The sequence below is a fragment of the Centroberyx gerrardi genome, chromosome 9 (assembly GCF_048128805.1).
Source record: "Centroberyx gerrardi isolate f3 chromosome 9, fCenGer3.hap1.cur.20231027, whole genome shotgun sequence".
In the NCBI taxonomy this organism is placed as follows: Eukaryota; Metazoa; Chordata; class Actinopteri; order Beryciformes; family Berycidae; genus Centroberyx; species Centroberyx gerrardi.
In genome coordinates this window covers 26,344,650-26,366,922 of record NC_136005.1, presented here as the reverse complement: position 1 = coordinate 26,366,922, position 22,273 = coordinate 26,344,650, and the positions used below count along the sequence as shown (strand labels likewise).

At 41.0% G+C, this 22,273-nt stretch overlaps 1 protein-coding gene across 5 annotated transcripts in view; it reads right to left on the bottom strand.

Annotated features, from left to right (window-relative positions):
• ptprfa (protein tyrosine phosphatase receptor type Fa) overlaps positions 1-22,273 on the bottom strand; it is a 219,438-nt gene that overhangs the window by 179,261 nt on the left and 17,904 nt on the right. For all 5 annotated transcript variants that reach the window (XM_078285727.1, XM_071903191.2, XM_078285729.1 and 2 more), the window contains exon 2: positions 15,952-16,126. In XM_078285727.1, coding sequence (XP_078141853.1) covers positions 15,952-16,045 — 94 coding nt within the window. In that variant the 5' untranslated portion in view covers positions 16,046-16,126. The remainder of the gene's footprint in view (positions 1-15,951; positions 16,127-22,273) is intronic.

The window sequence follows — 22,273 nt, the reverse complement described above, 5'->3', positions numbered from 1 at the left end:
CCGTCACGGTACGGACGTCAATTGGCATTTACATTTCATCGGCTATGCGCCCATATGCAGTGGTAGAGGACCCCGGCTTCAAGTATTTATTAAAAGTGCTCGAGCCTCGTTACAACGTTCCATCCCGTGTGCACGTAAGCCAATCCGTGGTCCCTGCCCTTTAGGCACAAGTTCTATTTTATCTTATATTTTATTACATTGTATTTATTTAGAATTTTCACACCAGGAGATGTTATTCAGTTCTGTATTGCCTTTTATTTTGCATCAGCCCTAGGCCGAAGTAATTGAAACACTCCTTATTATTATTTATTTTGTAATATTTTCATAACATAAGAGATGCTTTTCAGTTTTGTAGCCGATTGTGACCTATTGCCTTTTGTTTTTTATCAGCCCTACATAAAAATATGACCTATGCGAGAGTGTATGTTCACTGTTTACATTTTACATTTTACTGCTTAATACACTACAGGCTGTACCAACTACCTCAGGGGGTTTCCATCCATGTATTCTCATGCGAATTAGGATGTATCAAATTAGAAAAGCTGTATGGAAATGGCAAAATTCCTAAATACTGCAAAAGATGCTTGCTTGAGGCAGACAAGCGTTTTCTTCAGAAGACATTATGCGATAAATAGCGATGGAAATGCATTTGTCGACAAGTCTCCATCGTGGTTGTATGACCATTCGTTGGTAGAATATTACCACATTCATTTCTTTCTTTTTTCTCATATTCAAATGGAAGCATGAAATATGACCAACATTAGCTGACAATAAATAAGAACAACTTGCCCAACACTGAAGCAATTTTTGAAAGACTCGTTCCAATTTTTGTGGCGGATGTTTTTTATTTGTTTTTGTTGATTTATTCACTTCAACCCCAGCTGATGGAAATGCACCTAATTTGCATTTTTTGTTTTAGCAACATTCCAAAGGTTGGCTTAAAATTTGCTTGAGAGTTGGGTGGAAAAGCAGAGAAAGCAGAGAAACGACGAAAGACAGAAAGAAAAGTGAAGAAAGAGAAAAAAAGAAGGGATAAAAGAGAGAACAAAGAACAAAGCGAAAGTAAGGCTTCTCTATTGAAGGGGCAGCAATGAGCGGGAGGCCAGCTGGGAATCTCCCATCCCATCTGGAGCCATTTGCTCTGACGCAGCCTGTCCAGCAGGCAGCTACTGGCTACTAGAACAGACCTTCGCACCAAATCTAACACCATTTCCGCTGAGACATCACTCGCTTTCCATTACAGACTCTTACAAACAGCTTCAGTGGTATCCTGAAGGCCTGAGAGGGGCCGAGCTGCAACCGAAAACTGGCCTGGAAACCATTTTCTGCGTTCAGAAACACTATTAGGAGGCAATTTGGAGCAAGAAATCGATAAATGCGCTGGAGTCCGCCCAGTTTGTCCTCATTAATAATGGAAAGGCCACTTAAATTCCTTTAGACTTGTTCTGCATGTGTTTGTTGAGAAGGATCGGAGGTGGCTGCAGCCAGGCAAAGCACTAAAGTGGTTTGCAGTATGAGCAGAAATGCAGTGGGGACTGTGTTTGGGTCAATGCAATTCTCCCCAATAACATTACCTGGAAATGAATATTATAGTAATTACTCATCACTGACTACATATTTGACTCTCCTTTGACTTTTATGTGTTGTTGCTTTTCTTTCTCTCTCTTTTTTCTCAGAAAAAAAATGATAAACTAAAAGCAGTTGAACTTTTTAGTACAACTAGAAGCGATGGTTCTACAAGAAGTGATGGTTGATACAGAATTTATTTGTTTGAGGGCTTTTTTAAAAAAAAACTGATTCACTGATCCAAGGACTGCAGTCTTATGACTGCTGGAATTTTAAGTGCATTTTGAACAAAAAGAAAATCGACATCGATTATGTTGTTAGCATTGGAGCAAAACCTCATGTACACTGAGTTAAGGTGGGAACAAAAAGGTGTGAATAGATTTTTTTTTTTTTTATCAATTAATTAAAATTCAAAATCTGTGTATATAGAGTTCATACCATCAAAACAAACACAAAAGCATGTAATTCATTTGCACTCTAGTGATGATCACTTTCAAAGAAACATTTAGATAAACTGAGAGTCAACTGACATGAACTGAAGTGCTTTTTAGTATTTTAAGTCTAAAGTCTCCTCCATGTCTGCAGCATACTTACTGTGATCACCTAACCCTGCTCCCCCCTAGTTAAATGCATGTGTGCAGAGCTGTGGCATCCCACCAAAACACAAAGTATTTATCAGACTCGCCTTTTATATCTAAAATCCTCCAGGCTACTGAATAATTGCTGGAATAAACTGTATTGGTTATGAGCTCATCTTCTTCATGGGTGGTTTAGCTCCAAAGAGCAGAGTGTTTTCTTCATTCAATTACTCCCGTAAATGATGCCACAGTAAATAGGAGATGGTGCCTTTCAGCAGATGCTGCAGAAGCCTGTGGCGACAGAGTGCAGCTCAGTGCAGGCTGGTTCACTCCGGTGCCTTTCTAACACCACCGAGGGAATCGATCCACACAGCACATTATGGCACTTACATGCTACACTAACTGGCTAGCGCTGCTGCTGGTCATTCTTTATGCCAAGTAGCAATGCAACGTTATCACTCCATACCATTTTACTAGCGTTTGACCGATGGGTTTTTTTTGGACTGTTTTTCACCGTTTTCATGACAATTAATTCCAAACAAACACAATTATCTAATGTTTCCCCCAGTATTGTATTCCTGTCAAGGTTGAAAAGCATCTGAAACAGCATTTAGAGCATCATGGGACACTAACACTCTCCATTGAAAGCTATACTAATACATTTCTTTATGGTGGGTTAGCAGCTTCTTAAGGCAGGTGAGGCAGGTTTCTGTGCAGGTTCACAGACTGACACCTCTGAAGCTGTTGAGGAAGAGCCTATCCTCACCTCATACTGGTGGTAGACAGCACTGACACACTGATGTCTGATTTTTACTGACAGGCTGATATTGCTTTGAAATACTGTTATAACCCTATATTTGACTGTCTGCTGACAATGGAGACAGTTCTCCCGCTTAGCTCCGCAACTCCATGTGTAGCTATAAGAAGAGCTCCCCATCTAATAATGCATGTGTTGGCTATATGATATTGAAAAGATAGATGAGCCTACAGATGATGGAAGTGCCTCTTTTTACCACATGCTCACTTTGAATTGGTGTTTGTATTGGAGTTTTTGTTCCAAAACAGAATGCAGTTGCAGAATACGAAAGTGAGTTTTGCACCTGGCCAAGTAATGGTTGAGTGATTGGTACTGATCAGCAACCCTATCAACCCCCCGCAGATATATTGTGAACATTTTGTGCTACGGGGGAGTAAAAATTGTTTTTTTAACCTTTATATGTTGAGTTTTACTTTCATTTCACCAATCAACAGTGAGTTTTACTTTATTGTCGCCAATCCATTTTTTAGAGTAGGTGTCATGTTTTTAAAACTCATTTTAGGATGCAATTCTTCATGTATGTGGGTCAGTAGTTACAGTGTGACAGATGTCATCCTGCCTTAGAGGAAGAGTAAGCAGGTGGAAAATGACTGTGGTAAAAGGACGCCACAAAAACGACTGGCCACTTGTCACTTTTCCCAGATCACGGCACTAAACCTATTCTTAAACTCCCTGGTTTACAGCCTATCGTTTCACGTCTCATTGTCATCCACCACAGCATACTTGTCTTACAGGGCCTTTTTCTCATTTGGAGTCAAGAATTTAATGGTGTCTAGGCATGCAGCCAGGCAGTCAAATGTTGTGTGAGGCGGAAGAAAGCTGTGTTTCAGAGGCAATTCACAGTGACAAATGACGAAAGTTTCACACAAAGTCTCTTCTCCTCTGAGAGTGTCTCATTAGGCTTTGGAGTTGAGAGGGAGCAGCCATGCAAATCAACCTCTGATCAGTCAAAGTGACATATAAACAATCTGGCTCCCTACTTCTGGACACCCCAGGTGGAATCACTGACATGCATTTCACAGAACAAAAAAAATAGTTTCTCTTCCCAACGTGAATGTTGTGACACGTGGGAGGAACGGAGGGTTACTTACTTATGCAAAGTCGCTCAATAACAAGACAGGCTCAGACTCAAAAAAGAATCAATTTAGTTGTGCAGAGGCCAATGCAGTTTGCCTCTAGTTGGAACAAAACACTAGCCATCAACGCTAATATATACAGAGTAAAATGCCTTCATTATGCCTTGTGTTCCATTAAAAAAGTGGCATAGCCTATTATGCTGCCAGCTTCATTCTCAGCAATGAATAAAGACAAAGTAAACTGTTGAATTGAATGAAAAGTACTGTAATCCATACTAGTAAAACACACTGGCTAGCAATTAAGCGCTCACCTGATGCATGCAGCATTTCAATTTAAAATCTATTCCAAGTACCACGTCCTAAAACAAAAATATGTTCTTGGTCTCCTGCATTATCAATAAATAACATCTATTTAAATCAATATTTTAACATCCTGCGAGACATTATGACATTATGTGATTGAGTTTGTATGTATGTAAACAGAGAAGCAGTGCATTTACGGGTGATCAAGTGAGCAGACTTTGATGGACGGAGGAAAGAACAAACGCTGCTCATTTAGTTTCACAGCACAATTCCCCTGCCCTCTAACACTTAAAATCCTGCCAGTTCCCCAGCGCTGCTCTGACGGGCCTGTCAGCATAAATTGTCAGTCGTGTATGTCGGTAACTTCCCTCTGCTGTGGTGTGGTAGAGAGACCGGGCAGGAAGATGATACATACATGACTGCGGGGAGAAAAGGGAGAAGCTGTCTGAGGAGCTCACTGCACTCGTAACTCTGATACACAGCGGGAATAAGCCGTGCAATGCACTGGTACACCTTAAAGGGATACCCTGACATTTGGGATTTTAGTCTGTTATTTTTCTTCACCAGGCAATTGTCACAAAGTGAGGAACAGTTTCTGTATTTGCACTTCAGTGAACTGGAACACGGGTCGTTATTGTTGCTGCAAATCGTTTCTCATTCAAACCAATGGGCACAAGGTAGCTGCATGCTACGTAGTCATTTAGGGCCCATTTCAGACCAAGACTTTAAGCATAACTATGTCCTGGACCCTATTTTCACATCACTTTCATTCATACCGATTGATTGATGACCAAAATCTTGTCAATTACTTCACTGCTTCCCACATCCCTCCATGTTGCTCCAGGTAACATGTTACTCCAGCCCACATCCCCCCATGTTACTCCAGCCCACACCCCTCCATGTTACTCCAGGTAACATGTTGCTCCAGCCCACATCCCCCCATGTTACTCCAGCCCACATCCCTCCATGTTACTCCAGGTAACATGTTGCTCCAGCCCACATCCCCCCATGTTACTCCAGCCCACATCCCTCCATGTTACTCCAGGTAACATGTTGCTCCAGCCCACATCCCTCCATGTTACTCCAGGTAACATGTTACTCCAGCCCACATCCCTCCATGTTACTCCAGTTAACATGTTACTCCAGCCCACATCCCTCCATGTTACTCCAGCCTACATCCCTCCATGTTACTCCAGTTAACATGTTACTCCAGCCCACATCCCGCCATGTTACTCCAGCCCACATCCCTCCATGTTACTCCAGCTCACATCCCTCCATGTTACTTCAGGTAACATGTTATTCCAGCTCACATCCCTCCATGTTACTCCAGCTCACATCCCTCCATGTTACTCCTACTCACATCCCTCCATGTTACTCCAGCCCACATCCCTCCATGTTACTCCAGCTCACATCCCTCCATGTTACTTCAGGTAACATGTTACTCCAGCTCACATCCCTCCATGTTACTTCAGGTAACATGTTACTCCAGCTCACATCCCTCCATGTTACTCCAGCTCACATCCCTCCATGTTACTTCAGGTAACATGTTACTGCAGCTCACATCCCTCCATGTTACTTCAGGTAACATGTTACTCCAGCTCACATCCCTCCATGTTACTCCAGCTCACATCCCTCCATGTTACTCCAGCTCACATCCCTCCATGTTACTTCAGGTAACATGTTACTCCAGCTCACATCCCTCCATGTTACTCCTACTCACATCCCTCCATGTTACTTCAGGTAACATCCCTCCATGTTACTCCAGCTCACATCCCTCCACATTACTTCAGGTAACATGTTACTCCAGCCCACATCCCCCCATGTTACTCCAGCCCACATCCCTCCATGTTACTCCAGGTAACATGTTACTCCAGCCCACATCCCTCCATGTTACTCCAGGTAACATGTTACTCCAGCCCACATCCCTCCATGTTACTCCAGTTAACATGTTACTCCAGCCCACATCCCTCCATGTTACTTCAGGTAACATCCCTCCATGTTACTCCAGCTCACATCCCTCCACATTACTTCAGGTAACATGTTACTCCAGCCCACATCCCCCCATGTTACTCCAGCCCACATCCCTCCATGTTACTCCAGGTAACATGTTACTCCAGCCCACATCCCTCCATGTTACTCCAGGTAACATGTTACTCCAGGTAACATGTTACTCCAGCCCACATCCCTCCATGTTACTCCAGTTAACATGTTACTCCAGCCCACATCCCTCCATGTTACTCCAGTTAACATGTTACTCCAGCCCACATCCCGCCATGTTACTCCAGCCCACATCCCTCCATGTTACTCCAGCTCACATCCCTCCATGTTACTCCTAATCACATCCCTCCATGTTACTTCAGGTAACATCCCTCCATGTTACTCCAGCTCACATCCCTCCATGTTACTCCTACTCACATCCCTCCATGTTACTTCAGGTAACATCCCTCCATGTTACTCCAGCTCACATCCCTCCATGTTACTCCAGTTAACATGTTACTCCAGCCCACATCCCTCCATGTTACTCCAGCTCACATCCCTCCATGTTACTCCTACTCACATCCCTCCATGTTACTTCAGGTAACATCCCTCCATGTTACTCCAGCTCACATCCCTCCATGTTACTCCAGTTAACATGTTACTCCAGCCCACATCCCTCCATGTTGCTCCAGCTCACATCCCTCCATGTTACTCCTACTCACATCCCTCCATGTTACTCCAGCTCACATCCCTCCATGTTACTCCTACTCACATCCCTCCATGTTACTCCAGCTCACATCCCTCCACGTTACTTCAGGTAACATGTTACTCCAGCCTACATCCCGCCATGTTACTCCTACTCACATCCCTCCATGTTACTTCAGGTAACATGTTACTCCAGCTCACATCCCTCCATGTTACTCCTACTCACATCCCTCCATGTTACTCCTACTCACATCCCTCCATGTTACTCCTACTCACATCCCTCCATGTTACTTCAGGTAACATGTTACTCCAGCTCACATCCCTCCATGTTACTTCAGGTAACATGTTCCTATGGGTAATTACACCATGCAGAGAGTCATAACAAGTGTTTATGCAAAGTTGCAATGAGCATTGCAAGTGACTGAAAAAAAAAAAAAAGCAGGCTTTATTGTTTTCATTCAAATAATGTCCCAAGGGCAATTTCAATCTTTGTGCGTCATCATCCTAAAGAAAACTGAATTCAAGGTGCTGCGTATCTAAAGGCAATGCCTCACCAGCAAAACACGAAACAGAGAAAAAGTCCTTGGCCTGACTCTCCACCATACCGATAGAAAGGACAAAGAAGCCAAGGTTTTGAATGAATCCGCTGAAAGGCACGCCTAAAATCCTCAGTGCAAACATGGAATAGTCCAAGTCTGAATAGGAACAGCTCAAACATGCACAAGCAGAAACTGAAATACATCACTGATACGGGTGATGTGGGGCATCACCCATATCATACCCATGGGATATTTTTCAGATGGAGACCATGTAGAGATGGGATCACTGTCAGCTATTGTCTCTGCTGGTGTAGACTGGGTGATAGTTTGTACCTGCTGACTGCTGACAGAGGCCCTGAAGGCATCTGTTTGTCCCTGGCACATTAGATCCACGCTTTGTTGGTTTGAGAATATGAAAATGTAATTAACATGGCAACATCAACAGATTATTATGTATTAGTGCACAAACAGAGTTGCGCATACCTACATTCAGGAACAATCAAATACACACACACTTACTTACAGTACACATGTGAACACACAAGTACACACACACACACACACACACTCATACACACACACATACATGCACAACACAAATACACGCTAACGCACTAGTATGCACATTGATGCCATGAATGCTTTCAGCATATTAAAATAATGCTTTTCATTTTGAGAAAAGCAGTCATTCTGACTGAAATGCAAATGTACTATCCAGAAAACCCAAGGACCTTTTGCAAATTTCATAACCCACTGAAATTCAGTTGCAGGTCCATTTCAATGAGGTGTTTACAAACTCGTGTTTAGCTGACATCTGCTGTCATTCCTAATTGTAATGTAACAGTGCAGTCAATCATTCTGCGAGTGTGAATAAATTATTCAATGAATTAAAAAAAATAAATAAATGCCATACCGCAAACTTTGGGGTTTTAATCTATACGTCAAAACAACTCCATCAGGAAGAGCTCGGCTGAATCAAGATGAAGCTTTACATTCCAATGAACCAATCAATTTACAGTCTTATCAACTGCCAACACAGACATTGCAAATCCAATAGTAATCCTCTGAGAACTGGAAAAAAATTACAACACTTTATCACAAAATAATTCCTGGAATGCACTGAACATCACAGATTGATGATATAGAACAGTGAAAGAGTATCTGAGGGTGGATTTCAGTTCCTAACAGCTAGTCTCAGCTAACTCAGCATGCTCATTGATAATTATATATATGCATCTGAGCCCACACAAGCAGACTGATTAGTCTGTGTGGAGGAGCACTGGGGAAGTGTAATGAACATTTAAGTAATACCTCTTTCATACAAAGCCCTCGCCGAGCGTCTGGCTGAACAGAGTATTTACTATATGGACATCTTTACCTCTGCGTCCTCCTCCATAATGACATACCCAAAACCAGGCGGCCAAGCCTGTGAGAAATTCAATAATCTAAACTTCCATTTGGAGAGCCTGGATGCAAAGACACTGCTACCACTTGTGTTTGTTCTTATAAATAATACATTGTTCTCTGCTGCTCCTTGTTCATGACCCTCAAAATTGCCTCCCACGCAACCATGGGAGCGGTACCCACACAGTGCTTGAAAGTTGGAAGGAGGAAGGCAAAGAAACGGGGAATAAACAGATTCTATTTTGCAAATCATGATGTGTATGTGACCCTGGGGACTTGCGCGCACAAAGACTTCTTACAAGCCTGAGTAGGAGAAAAAAAGGTAACAGTGTACTATCCATAAAATGGGCCCAGGGCTGGGTAGCAAAACACCTGTTGAGAACGTACAATTTCGGTGTTGAAGGTGTGAAGTCCCTAATAGTGAGCGACTGTGGCTACAGTAAAAAAACATAATGACCTGTTGGAGAACCTTCTTTAAAGATCCAGTAGTATTTTATAGTACTATTTTCGATCTTTAAATGCTAACTTGTATTGTTTGAATGCTTATTGTCTATTGCTTTGTGTCTGAATAATGCACTGGTTGCCACTTATTTTTTATTGTTTAGTTTTGTCTGTCTGCAATTTGCACTGCACCAACTTACCAAGTTAAATTCCTTGTATGCACATACAGTAAGTACAATACATCTGAATCTGAATCTGAAACTTTGGATGATCTTGATCCATTTTTCTATGTACAAATTTCCTCCCCTAAATGAACAGTGATTGGTAAAAGTCTCATCAAATGACCAAGTGAATTTAATTTGGTTCGGGGATGCCAGAACTTACTGCTTCGCGGTCCTAATTCAACCAAACATAGGTGAAGGATGGTGCCCACTTGATAATGTGCCACTCAAGCCTGTAGCATTTAGATTAGCTAGCTGCTGCTGCCTGTCTGAAGGTCCTGTAGGTTTATAACAGCAGAGCCTGATGTCCTCTAGAGTCACCACAACCTGTGTATTGCTAAATGCATTTCAACAACAGTATCCAGAGTTATCTTTAGTTTAGTTTATGCAGTGTTCACGTCATACGAGATTTACCGTAAATACGAACTGCCGACTGGGAAAAACTGTTCACGTCAGCCTACAAGTGGGAATTACAAGTAGGACTTTTTGTAGGCTCCAATATCTCCCACAGATATTGGTAATATTAAATAGAAGAGAAAACAATAACAAGGAAATATGGTAGAATAGGCTACTGTCGCAGCGGCGGGTCTGCATGGTCAAAAGAGGTGGGGAGAGAGAGGCATTGAGTCGTGGCTGAAATTTGTAATTTATAGCATTTTGTGTTTTCTACCTAGTATATGGACTGAAATAATAAAAACTGCCATTATCAAAACCTTTGAGTTCAGTACGACTGAAATAGTGGGAGACTACTGATTCCAGGAGGACTAACACAATAGGTGTGCTGGCCAGGCTCAAGCAGTACATGTGGAGGATGAATGCGTTTAACAATTTATTGCAGGAGTTGAAGGTGACATAACATGATGTGTGGTTCTTGATATTACTTGACAGGTTTTCTATCAATAAAAGGGAAACACAAAACAGACAGAGGAAATATTATTTGTTCTGTCATCACAATGGTATTTACAAGATAAGATATCTGATCTGATATCTGAAGATAAGGATAACTGAATTCACTTAAGAATCATAGGTTACAAAAGCTTGCACAAAAGCATGAAAATGACATTGATGTAACTGGGGCTAGGATTTCCTTTTTCCATTGATCAGTTCACTAGAATCAACTACCTACAGTAGTGGTCTGTGAACATGACAATTTAAGAGATACAGATGTCTCATTGCAGTACGGTCTGAAAGTTCTGTCAATATGGCTCATAATCAGATGCCAAAGGTGGAATGGTTTTATATGCCTTGGGAAATCAAAGCAGTATTTCCCACCAAGAGGCAAAACTCAAGATACTGTAAACCACACTCTGCACGTGGTCCAGTATGCTTTTCCAAAGCATTGTGAAGTGCGAATGACATCCAGAGAGGTGGCGACTGTAAAGCACTCCCTCTAATAAGGCTCAAGCTCCCAGGGGACACTTGGTGTTTCACATGCAGGCATAATATCATTCTGTCTGTTCATGCTTTTTACACTCCAGAGCTATGTAGAAAGAGGCCATTTTCACTGATGCTTGAGAAAAATATTCCAGCGTTTGAGGAGTGTTCGTGGTGAAAGATAATTGCTTACGCAGCCCCCTGATGAATTTGACTTTCCTATCTGGCAAATTACAGTGGGAAATTACACAATGTGTTTATTGCAGCCATAAAGCAGGCTAGAGACGATAATGAACTTGTTGATCAGTAACATTGCCCTCCAAGGGCTTCCTCCGTGGCTTAGAGGGATAGTCCTGCCTGTGGCCTACATACTGAAAACCTTTCCCAACGCTGAGGAACATCGTTCTCAAATCGCCATAGCACACTTCAAAAACTTTGCTATTGATAGGAAAAATGACGAATATAGTAGTCTACAGTAGGACTAGACAAAATGAAGCCGATGAGAACTCATTACACAGTGATTACAGATAGAAGAACATTTTCCAGCTATAAAAATCTAAACGTCAGGTTTTGGCGTCAGTCCTTCAGAATCAAAGAACGAGGGCTTTGAAAAATCCATTGTAGAAGAGGCAGAGATACAAATTTCCCCACCGACAGTAGCCTCAATAGACCAGAATGCAATGCAGCCCCCAGTCAAAATAACACACAAATTAACCTTTCATACCACCAATATAGCTGGTCAGTATCACTACTGGATTGAACCAACACTTTTTGGTCGACTAAGCAGTCTGCTGTGTAACACCGCATTATGTAATAACACGACAAAATGTAATACATTTTCACTTCATTATGTAATAACACCCGCATTTTGTAATAATCTGCCGCATTTTGTAATACACAGCCTGAACGCAATATTTAATACATTTCCCCGCATTTTGTAATAAATTATTACATATTGCGGTGGTTATTACAAAATGTGGGAGTTGCACTTTTTTTATGATGAAAATGTAATAATACAGTGCATTATGTAATAACCAACGAAAATGGATGTCTTCATCTGTACATGTTATATTTTTAACAATTAAGCTAAATTAAACTTCCCAAATATTAAATTAGACTGGCGTTATAGTTGACTCTGATCTTAGTCTAAATATCCACATAAAAGCAGTAACAAGATCAGCTTTTTATCATTGTACAAATACAGCCAAACTCAGGGACCTCATGTCAAAAGCCAACCTGGAAAAACTCATTCACGCTTTTATTTCTAGCAGACTACTGCAACGGTCTTTTGACAGAGCTCCCCAAAAAGACCATCAAAAGCTTCAGCTTATTCAAAATGCAGCTGCTAGAGTTCTTACAGGGACCAAAAGGTCAGACCACATCACCCCGATTCTTAAGTCACTACACTGGCTTCCTGTCAGCCACAGAATTGAATATAAGGCAATGCTGCTTGTTTATAAATCAATACATGGAGTGGGACCAAATACATTACAGACATGTTTAAGGAGTACACTCCTGCCAGGCCTCTCAGGTCAAGTGGGAGTGGGCTGCTAGTAGTGCCCAGTGCCAGGGCTGAACTTAGTGAAACAACCTTTAGTCACTATGCTGCGCATCTCTGAAACAGACTCCCTGTCCATCTTAAAAGTAGCCTAACCCTCGAAACTTTTGAATCAGAACTGACGGGATTACATTTCACTGTGATTGTACCTGAATGATTACACGTGACAAATAAAAACTTGATTGATTGATTGATCAGGACTCAAAATCACACTGTTCATGAAGGGTTAGGGTTAGGGTTTATTATTACATATTGCGTTCAGGCTGTGTATTACAAAATGCGGCAGATTATTACAGAATGAGGGTGTTATTACATAATGAAGTGAAAATCTATTACGTTTTGTCGTGTTATTACATAATGCGTTGTTATTACATAATGCGTTGTTACATGCTGCCCTATACGATAGTGGTACATGAAGATAATGGCGATGTAGTGGTAAGTGAAAGAAAACTTAACCACCAGGCCTCACTGTTTTTTGGCAACACCCAGCTCTTTTTAGGCCTTTTCCTTTTCCTCCTGAAAGGCAATCAGCTCTTATAAAGCCGCCGGTCTGCACGGACGCTATCAACCGTACGAAACGTCCGACTCATCTGCCTCCCCGCCCACCACCAGACTAATATGGAATCCCATTTTCTTAATATTCGACCTCTCCCCGCCCGTCCCAATTTTGACGTCGCGCTCATTACACATAGCTGACTTGCTTCTATGGGACTCTCATGGGAGTACCAAAACAACATCATTGCATTAGCCGGTGTCTGGTCCGTGCGTTCGGCTAATTTGTTAGTCTCCAAACCCAGTCATGACCCCCATCTGTCTGAATCAATACTCATAATGGGAGTTGCATGTTGTTATCCTTGTTGGTGTTCAACTCATTTGCATGTTACTCTACGCAGGGTATGAGCATAACTTTGACTGATAGGGTAATTTCTCCAGCAGACGTCTTAGCAGCAGTTAATTAGCTTAATACAAAAGTATAGCAGTAAATACAAAAGACTCAGTGGAAGCAAAGTCAAAATTGATCAGCATTTGGCTGGTGGCTGGAGCTAAATTCAAGCCCTGGTGTTACCATATAATCTATAATCTATTTTATACTGTATGTTGCTTTTATTTTATATTTTAGGCTATCTTTATCCTGTGAGCAATATTCAAACGCTTCTGATGCAAATCTATAGTAACAAGTGGGTCTGAGTAGGTGTGATTTGACACTAGTGTTAACAGAGGGAAGCAGCTGTCATTCAAAAGGTACGCCGAGCCTCAAAACCCCTGAAGGAATGAAAAAGTCTTAGGCATCACAGGCAAATAGGGAAAAAACAATCCTTTCATCCTACCAGAATGAAATTTGACATGTTGAATATGGACACACATACAAACACTTTTTGCATTATGACTTGGATTTATCTTAAATATTCAAATGAGCTAATATTTAATAAAAACTGTACAAAATGTCAGAACACTTTGTCCCAGTGGATAAAGTCATACATGTTCCTTTTTTTGGACAAATTCTTTACAAATCTGTATATGGTATGTATGTATGTACATGTATATGATATACACAGTATACACAGGCCTATATACAGTATATAATCTCAGATTTTCTGCTTTTTATAAAAATGTATAAACATGTAGAAATCTACTTTTTATAGTTGTATTTGATGATTAGTTACATAAACAGCAAAATATTATAATATCTCAAAAGCAACCAATCAAATCACCATTTACACCTGTGGTGCCTTGACTTAAGGCAATACATAGAGCACATTGCATGACAAAGGAACAGTGTTTGGAGCCAATTCACTTCAATGCTGCTGTACCATGCTGTTAAAAACATCCTAGTTGAATAATGTGAATTAAACTCCCAAGGTAATTTGCATTGTGTAACATTACAATGGGAAGGTTGGGTGACAATACAGTGAAACAACAGTGTTGTGAGAAGCTTTCTGTGTGAGTGGGACTCCTGTGCAGCTACTGGCATTCACACTTAACCAGGCTAAGATTAACACCAAGAAGAAGTTTGTTGAACAATCATGACCAATGAGAAGCCCAGGAATGCTGTGTATAGCTTTGAGATAAAAATGTGAACTTTTGCACCAATACTTGTCAAACCTCAGAATTCCAGTTTAGGTTTTATAACCTTAGACTTTGTGAAACCCATTTTATAGGCCTACTGAATTCATAACTTTAAAAGTGCGATGTGTATCATTTTTAAACATCAATACATCATTGTCAAACTAATTGTCATACCGTACTGTAAACAAATGAGAGCATGATGGAGACGATTGGTAGCCTCTATCTAACATCAGTGGTATTGTAATGCTAGTGTTTCTCCAAATTATGACCACATTTCCCATAAACCCCATTGCGTCCTGTCCCCCTCCTGTTTTTCCATCTGCCTTTCACTCCTTCCACCATCTGCTGTTGCCAGAAACTCTTCAGCTCCTTTTGTGTTGGAAGGTCGCCCCCTTACTGTTTTGTGCTGTAAAGCAATACAGCAGATTTCCTGCCAAATCTAACCTGAGTCCCTTTCACACATGAAACCCGTAAAATTGCTGTTTTAATTTTTCCGGTAAAGGTAACAGTTTCTGTTGTTCACACAAGACATGTCTTTCTGTTTTTTTAACGTAATGCTGCCATTCACACAACACTGGCAATAGCGTTAAATTCCACTGTTGTCATTTCCAAGAAATTATGTGTAACTGCCGGAGTCACTGCAGTTTGAAAACACAGCGGGCTAATCTGTTCGTCCGCCCGGACTCCAGGATCTCTCTTATTTCCACGTCTGTCCAATTCCACATTTTCGTCAAAATAGTAAAGCTACAGCCTGTTGTATACTGGTTTGTATTTCCCTCCTACAGTTCCACAACAGAGCGTCCTAACGTTGTGCATGCTTATACCGTTAACGTTACAGCATTATTCACACATACGGTCGATACGGAACTTTACCAGTAACGTTACGACGTCTTGAGCAGTGAAATTGGTGGAACTTATTTACCGGCATTTCGACACCGGCTCCTTTTCACACATGAGCCCTGTGCCGTTAAATTCACAGAACACGCTGCATGTGTAATATGCAGCGTAGAAGCCGGTAGAGGCTGCCAATCGTCTCGGCGATGGTCTTGTTTGTTTACCGTAATTACACTAATGTCTCAAAATAAATGTGGTAATGAAAAGCTTTTCATCTGACAGCAGCACTGGGTTTCGGTAACAAAGTCACATTCAAACTTGGATCAGACATCAGACTGGAAAGCTGCCTCTGCAGATTGTGTGAAACTAAATGGATCTTACCTGCTTGTACATATTCAAACAGGTAGATTAGTGCCAGTGGGGATTTCAGAGCTGTGTAGAAAATTGCACAGCGACGTTCCCTCGTGTGGAGGGACGATAGTGATACTCACTTTCTGTGTAGGACGGCAGCACCAGTCTGGCCAGCAGCAGGAGATGAAGGGCTCCCACGGTGAGGGGCGACACCCATCTGAAAGTATGGTCCATGATCTGGCTGTTGGCGCTCTCTGCTCTGGTCCTGATGCTGCTGCTGATTGGCTAAGACCTCACGCAATCATAGGGTGACACCTAGGAGGAGTCAAGAGAACTGGTGTTAAAGGTAGTGGTACTGTGGAGCTCCTATGAAGCTTGAAGTAATAATCTGCAATTCAACCTATACCAACTTCATGAAAGCTTTTAAATTTGCTGTTCTAAACACCCGGTGTCTGGTAGCTCTTTCCTGAGAAAAATCCTCTGGTTCACAGGAAGTGATGCGTTTTACATTTCCAGTTTGTTTGTAATAAACAGAAGAAGAACTGGGTAGTTAGCATGAGCAGTGATAGCCACCATGGCTGAACAGACAAATAAAAGAGCGACACCTACAGAAACTCAAACTGCATCAACAGAAAATCCAAGGAAAAGACGTCACTGTACTGGACACACTGTTTGATTGACAGGTGATCTCTGGGAAGTGCAGTGCAGAAACACCACAGCAACGAGCGCTGAGCAACAAAGATGGAGACTAATCTTGCAGATTAGTGTCAGGGTTAGAACATTGCAAGGTAAGAAGCTCCATTCCCTGTGTTGCTTTGATGTATCTTAACAAAGTTAAGTATCTGATACACATCAATCACTTGAAATGCTGCATATCAACATCACTGACTAATGCCAAGGCTGCAACAAAGGGAGCTTAAAGGTCATTGTTTAAGCCTACTGGTCCCAAAGCACCACAGGAGAATCCAGACAGTCCCCAAGGCTCATCAGCAACTGGCTGCTCAGGAGGGAAGCTCTTGGGCCAAGAGGATGAAACAGCATCCCCAAATCTTTAAAGCATTACAGGACAGGAGGCAGAGCACGCATGATGAAGACTGCGCTAAAACCCATTAACCGAAATGACTAAGTGACTGAAAGCCACTCTGGGGCAAAGGCTATGTGAGTAATCATATTCCGCAACACAGACTGACACTCTAACCTCTGTGTGTGTGTGTGTGTGTGTGCACGCATTGCAAGATTATGGTGCATATCAAAACTGCTTTCCTAATTAGTCACATTCAATCTGAGTAATATCTTTGAGTCCATGCCTCTCACAAATGCAGCTCACATACGGTAACAAAAGGCACCAGGCTCAGGCATAATTTTCCTGCCATTTGTCTACATCAGCCTGAGCCACACATTAATTAGAACACCAGCAGCACTTCCAACTCTGCCCTAGGTGTGCTGGTGGGCTGAGGCCCATCCAAAGCAGAGCTTGGACAATTAACTATTCAGTGTAAGCCTTGAATGGCTTTGTATACCACTTCTCTTACACCAGTGATTCTCAACCTTTTTCATATCAAGGACCCCTAATTTAGTCCACATTAGGGCCGCGGACCCCTATTTGATGAGATTTTGTCTCTTGAACCCAAATCTGAGAATATTTTTTATCGTTCAATATGATTTTGTCCAGAATCCCATGTCTGTATCGTAGGTAGAGAGATAACAGTGAAACTATGATCAAAACAGTCATTCTTCTACATTCTCTAATTGTGTTAACTTCTTGTAAATGAAATCATGCTGAAGTTTAACAATTCATCAATTTGCTGGGGACCCCCTGGAACCCTCAAGGACCCCTGGTGGTCCCTGGACCCCACATTGAGGACCGCTGTCTTACACTACACTACTGGCAATACTCTTCTTATTTCAATACCAAATACCTCTAAGTCTCGGGGAGTTCAAAATGCTTGTCATCAAACACAGCATTTTGATTGTATTGATGTAGGTCTGGTGTTGCACCAAAATTTATTTCCCTCACGAATTGTGGTCCCCCTGATGGTGTCCCTCCATTTCACGACAAGGAAGAAAACAAAATCATTAAAATTTTTGCGGATTGTTCTCCTGTCGTTTGCTTTTCAAATGGTAAGACAACATTTTAGAGATGTTCATTACAAAGACTGAACGTAGCCTACCTTGTTGCTGCATAATGAATGGAGATCACACTTGTTTGTGTGTTTATCTCAAACTGCAAGCGTCAGTTGATTCTACAAGTAGTCAGGCTATACATTACTCTAGTTGGCATTTTTAGGGGATACACATTTTGGCACAACACCATCCTTTCAAAAGATATATAGGTCACAGCGTAAATATAGCCCCAGGTTTTGCCCGCTACAAAACTTCAACTTCAACAGGTCTCCTTTCTCCATAATACTATTCCAAGGGTGGGAAATTACATGTTGTTCTCACTGTCCTGTTGTTCCCAGGTTATTACTGAAAACCATGCACCTGGAACGAAAAGGCCTGCCCAGTCTTCGCAACTCCACTGATTCACCATCAGGGCCTTAGTGCTGAGACGGAGCGTTGTGAATCCCGGCACTCAGAGCCATCAAAACCACTCCCTTCTGCCTCAGCACACAAGCAAATTACAGAGGGAGAGCGGTGGTCAGGTTGTACTTTCCCCTGATTTCCTTCCATTCCACAAATGAAATCCAGAGGAACATAAATCTGTTCAATGTTGCCATCCATGCAGATACACACAGGCAAAAACTGGAAAGATTGAACCAGCTCCACCAAGCTTCAGAGATTTGAGTGTTTATTTGCTGTAGAGTCTATTCTAAACGCACTTGACAGCCCAAAACATTATTTTGTGGAACAGACGTGAAAGGAGAAAAAAGAAAAAAGAAAAAGAGGATTCATGAAAGCTTTTGATTTTTCCACACGGTGTGACTGAAAACACACTTTCAACGTTCAGTCTAAAAGTTGAACAATTACAGAAACTCTCCCCAGAAACTGTTTGGTGAAACTTTGGAGATGATTTCCAAGATCTTTGACGTGTCATTAGGTGTGCTGCGAGATGAAGGTGGGGAGGAGACGAGGCGTTGGATTTCGACACTCTCCCTGGATCAGCAGCCTCCATACCATTACTATTGTCTGCCAGCAGCACTGTGGCACGGCAGGGACCCTGATGGCTCTGACAACTCCGGAGAGTCAACACTTTCATGTGCGCTCTCACATCTCACGGATCACAATGCATTGGTTCAACGGCACGTCAAACTCTCAACTCGCCAATCAGAGTGATTCATCAAACTTACATTCCCTCCGGCTCGGTTACATTTTGGAGAGCGGCGCGCCGGTGTGCGGTTGGAGCGCATAATTTAAACATCAGGTTTTGGAATCCGATTGTTTCAAACTGAAGTAAACGAGAGAATAGTCACATTTTTAGATTTTCAAAAGTTATTTGAAGTGCAACGTTCGCAAGCAAAATACTGTTATAATGCCCTCAGTGTTGCAAACTGCAACAGCGCAAGTGGTGTGGGACCAAAACACTGCATCATTTCAGTTCACCAGACCGCAAACCATTTACATTTTTAAAGGGGCAAAAAGTATATCTGCGAGGGTTGATAGGGCTGTTGTGCAATGCAAATGACTCAACAATTACTTAGCCAGGTGCCAAGAAATCTGTCTTTCACAACTCACTTTCTGGCTCGAACTTTGTTTTAGAACAAAAACTCCCATTGCATGGGGAGTTTTTGTTCGTTCTACCAAGCCAGTGCCATTGCTAGAAAGATCTGTGGCTCAGAAATAAAACTAATTCTGCACTGTCATACTTTGCTGTCATTGAACTTTTATTTATTACATTGTATAGTGGTTGTATTGAATCGTGAACCCCATTGTACATTCATGTGAATCGGTACATATTTCTGGACACTTTTTTATGTACATATGCTACCTCCAGCCACAAATGTGCTCAGATATTGATGCTTTTAATGAGAACAGTAATGCACATGCACTTTTGCACATCGTCACATTTTCTGCACAAATGGATCCTATAATTGGAATTTTTCATAAGGTGAATAGCTAGTAATAGCACATAATCCAAAACTGCACGTTCTGTACATGTTACCTACATCTGTAAATTGAATGTATAATATGTATGACCTTCTGTTGACCTGCTGATGTGAATACAATGCACATTTTGCACATCCTGTATAAGCTATAAATTCACATAATTACTTTCTTTATATTCCCATCTTCTTTTCATTCGTATATTGTATATATTGATATTATTGTAATTTTTCACTTATTTCATACTGTATATATTTATTTTGTTGGGTATATTTCCATACTATACTTATTTTCATTCATTTTTTCTTTGTCTCAGTATGTTCTGCTGTTATTTTGCCCACCCTCAGACATGCCACAGCACTTCAGACTTATCATTCATACATTTTCAAGTACGTATGTTTATATAAACCCGATTTGCTTTATTCTTATTCTATTTTTCTTTTCTCTATCCTTTTACTATTTGCTGCTGAAACAACCAAATTTCCTCACAGGGTTTCTTATATCTTATATGATGTCTTTCAGGTAATATATAAAACTTACACAGTATATATATATATATAACATTTAATTTATTTACAGTTCACCAACTGCAACTATGTAAAAAAAAAAAGTAATTTCTTTATATGGCTTTGTGTTTCATATTGTGACAGCTGAGACAATCATAGTTCATCCCAAATATGTTGAGTTGGTCGAGTGTACAATGTGTTTTGTTGTTTTCAGACTGATATGTAAAGATTGTACATCATATAATCCCTTCTTATAACCCATTTTTAATCTCTAATGTAAGACAAAGTGGATTTGTGATCTGTTGAAATCTAGAAAGCGGATGTCCAAACAGTCATTCTATTTTGTGCAGTGTGTCTTTACGCTCTGAGCCAGAATTTATTTTGCCATGTAAATGTGAAGTATATTCAGGGTCTTGTTTGGAGGTTGACATTAGCCTTTCACAACTTGAATAACCATCATAATTCAACATACAAGTCAGTTTAACTTGAGTGTTAAGACACAAAAACAAATCTACTTTATAATAATCCTGTTATCACAAATGTTTTATCTTGGAAGGCTGGAGGTCAGTTGAATAAATCATTTGCCGAGACTGGTCAAGGCCAAAACTTATGAGGCAATCTGTGAAGTCAAACCATGGGAGAAAGCAATCCAGCAATATACTGTTTATTTTTTCATAAATTACTGGGGGCAGATGACACTTTTAATATCTATCCTTTAATATCTTCATTGGACAGTCATGCTAAATACCTGTTACACAGCAGAACCTCATCTCTGGGATCAGGAGAACAAATATTTCTGCATAAAAAAACAGTTGCACGGTTGGGGAGGCTAGTATAACTACTAGTGATTACCTGCTTAAAACTGCAATCAGTAACATAATTCAATGCTACACTCAATCAGTAACATAATCTGATTATTATGATTTATTGATAACTGATTGTTTAACTGCAAAGTTGCAGTTACCGCATACGAACAAACGAATCTGTAGACCAAGCAGAAGTGGAACTATTTTCAGTGGAATTTAGGTGAAAATTAGTGTTTTGTGTAAAATATTATCTTAGGAAGAGTATTACATTTATTCTGAATTTTTTGCTCATTTGACATAGAAATAAACAGACAAGTATGGTTGAAAGTGCTAATGTTTCAATAGTCCTTACTGAAGTCGGTGGACCAATCAGAAGCAGAGCCTTGGTCAAACCCACCATTAAAAAAAGCCATTGCACCACATACTGACAGCAAGTGTCAGTCATACTCACTAGATATCAGATCAACATCATGCGATGTTGAGTTCATGTGAAGGTTATTTTAATGGCACTACTGCTCTATTGCAGTGGTTCAACCTTTTTGGCTTATGACCCCTTAAAACAAAGCGACCCCCCTGTCAAAGACAGTCTAACCAGAGAATCATTTTCCCTTTTCAACTTGTTTCATTTGATATCAGAGAAGGCCTAGAGGCTGAAAACTATTCAGTATTTCACAAGAAGAAAGCAAAAAATGGAGAAAAAAAAACATGAATTTGTACCTCAACCCACAGGTTGAGAACTACTGCTCCATTGGATAGTTTACAGTGAAGAAAGACAAGATAGATGGGAAAGAGAAAAAGAGTGGGAAGACAAAAGTCCATGGTATGGGACATAGTATTCGCCCTTGTCAACTGCACCCCATACAGACCAATGTGGATGATAGGTGAGGTGGGTACAACTAAATTAGGGCACAAACACACCAACAGTTTGTTTTTTCAAATGTTTGTATTTGGTTCGTTTAGGTTCACACTGCCCAATTACAAGCCAAAAAACACATGGACTCACCATTAAGCATCCATAGTGGTTAATGTCATCTCACTACATCTATGGTACGCTGCTGCTGTATGCTAACTGGGACACATGTCACCTTTGTTTTACACATTAGACA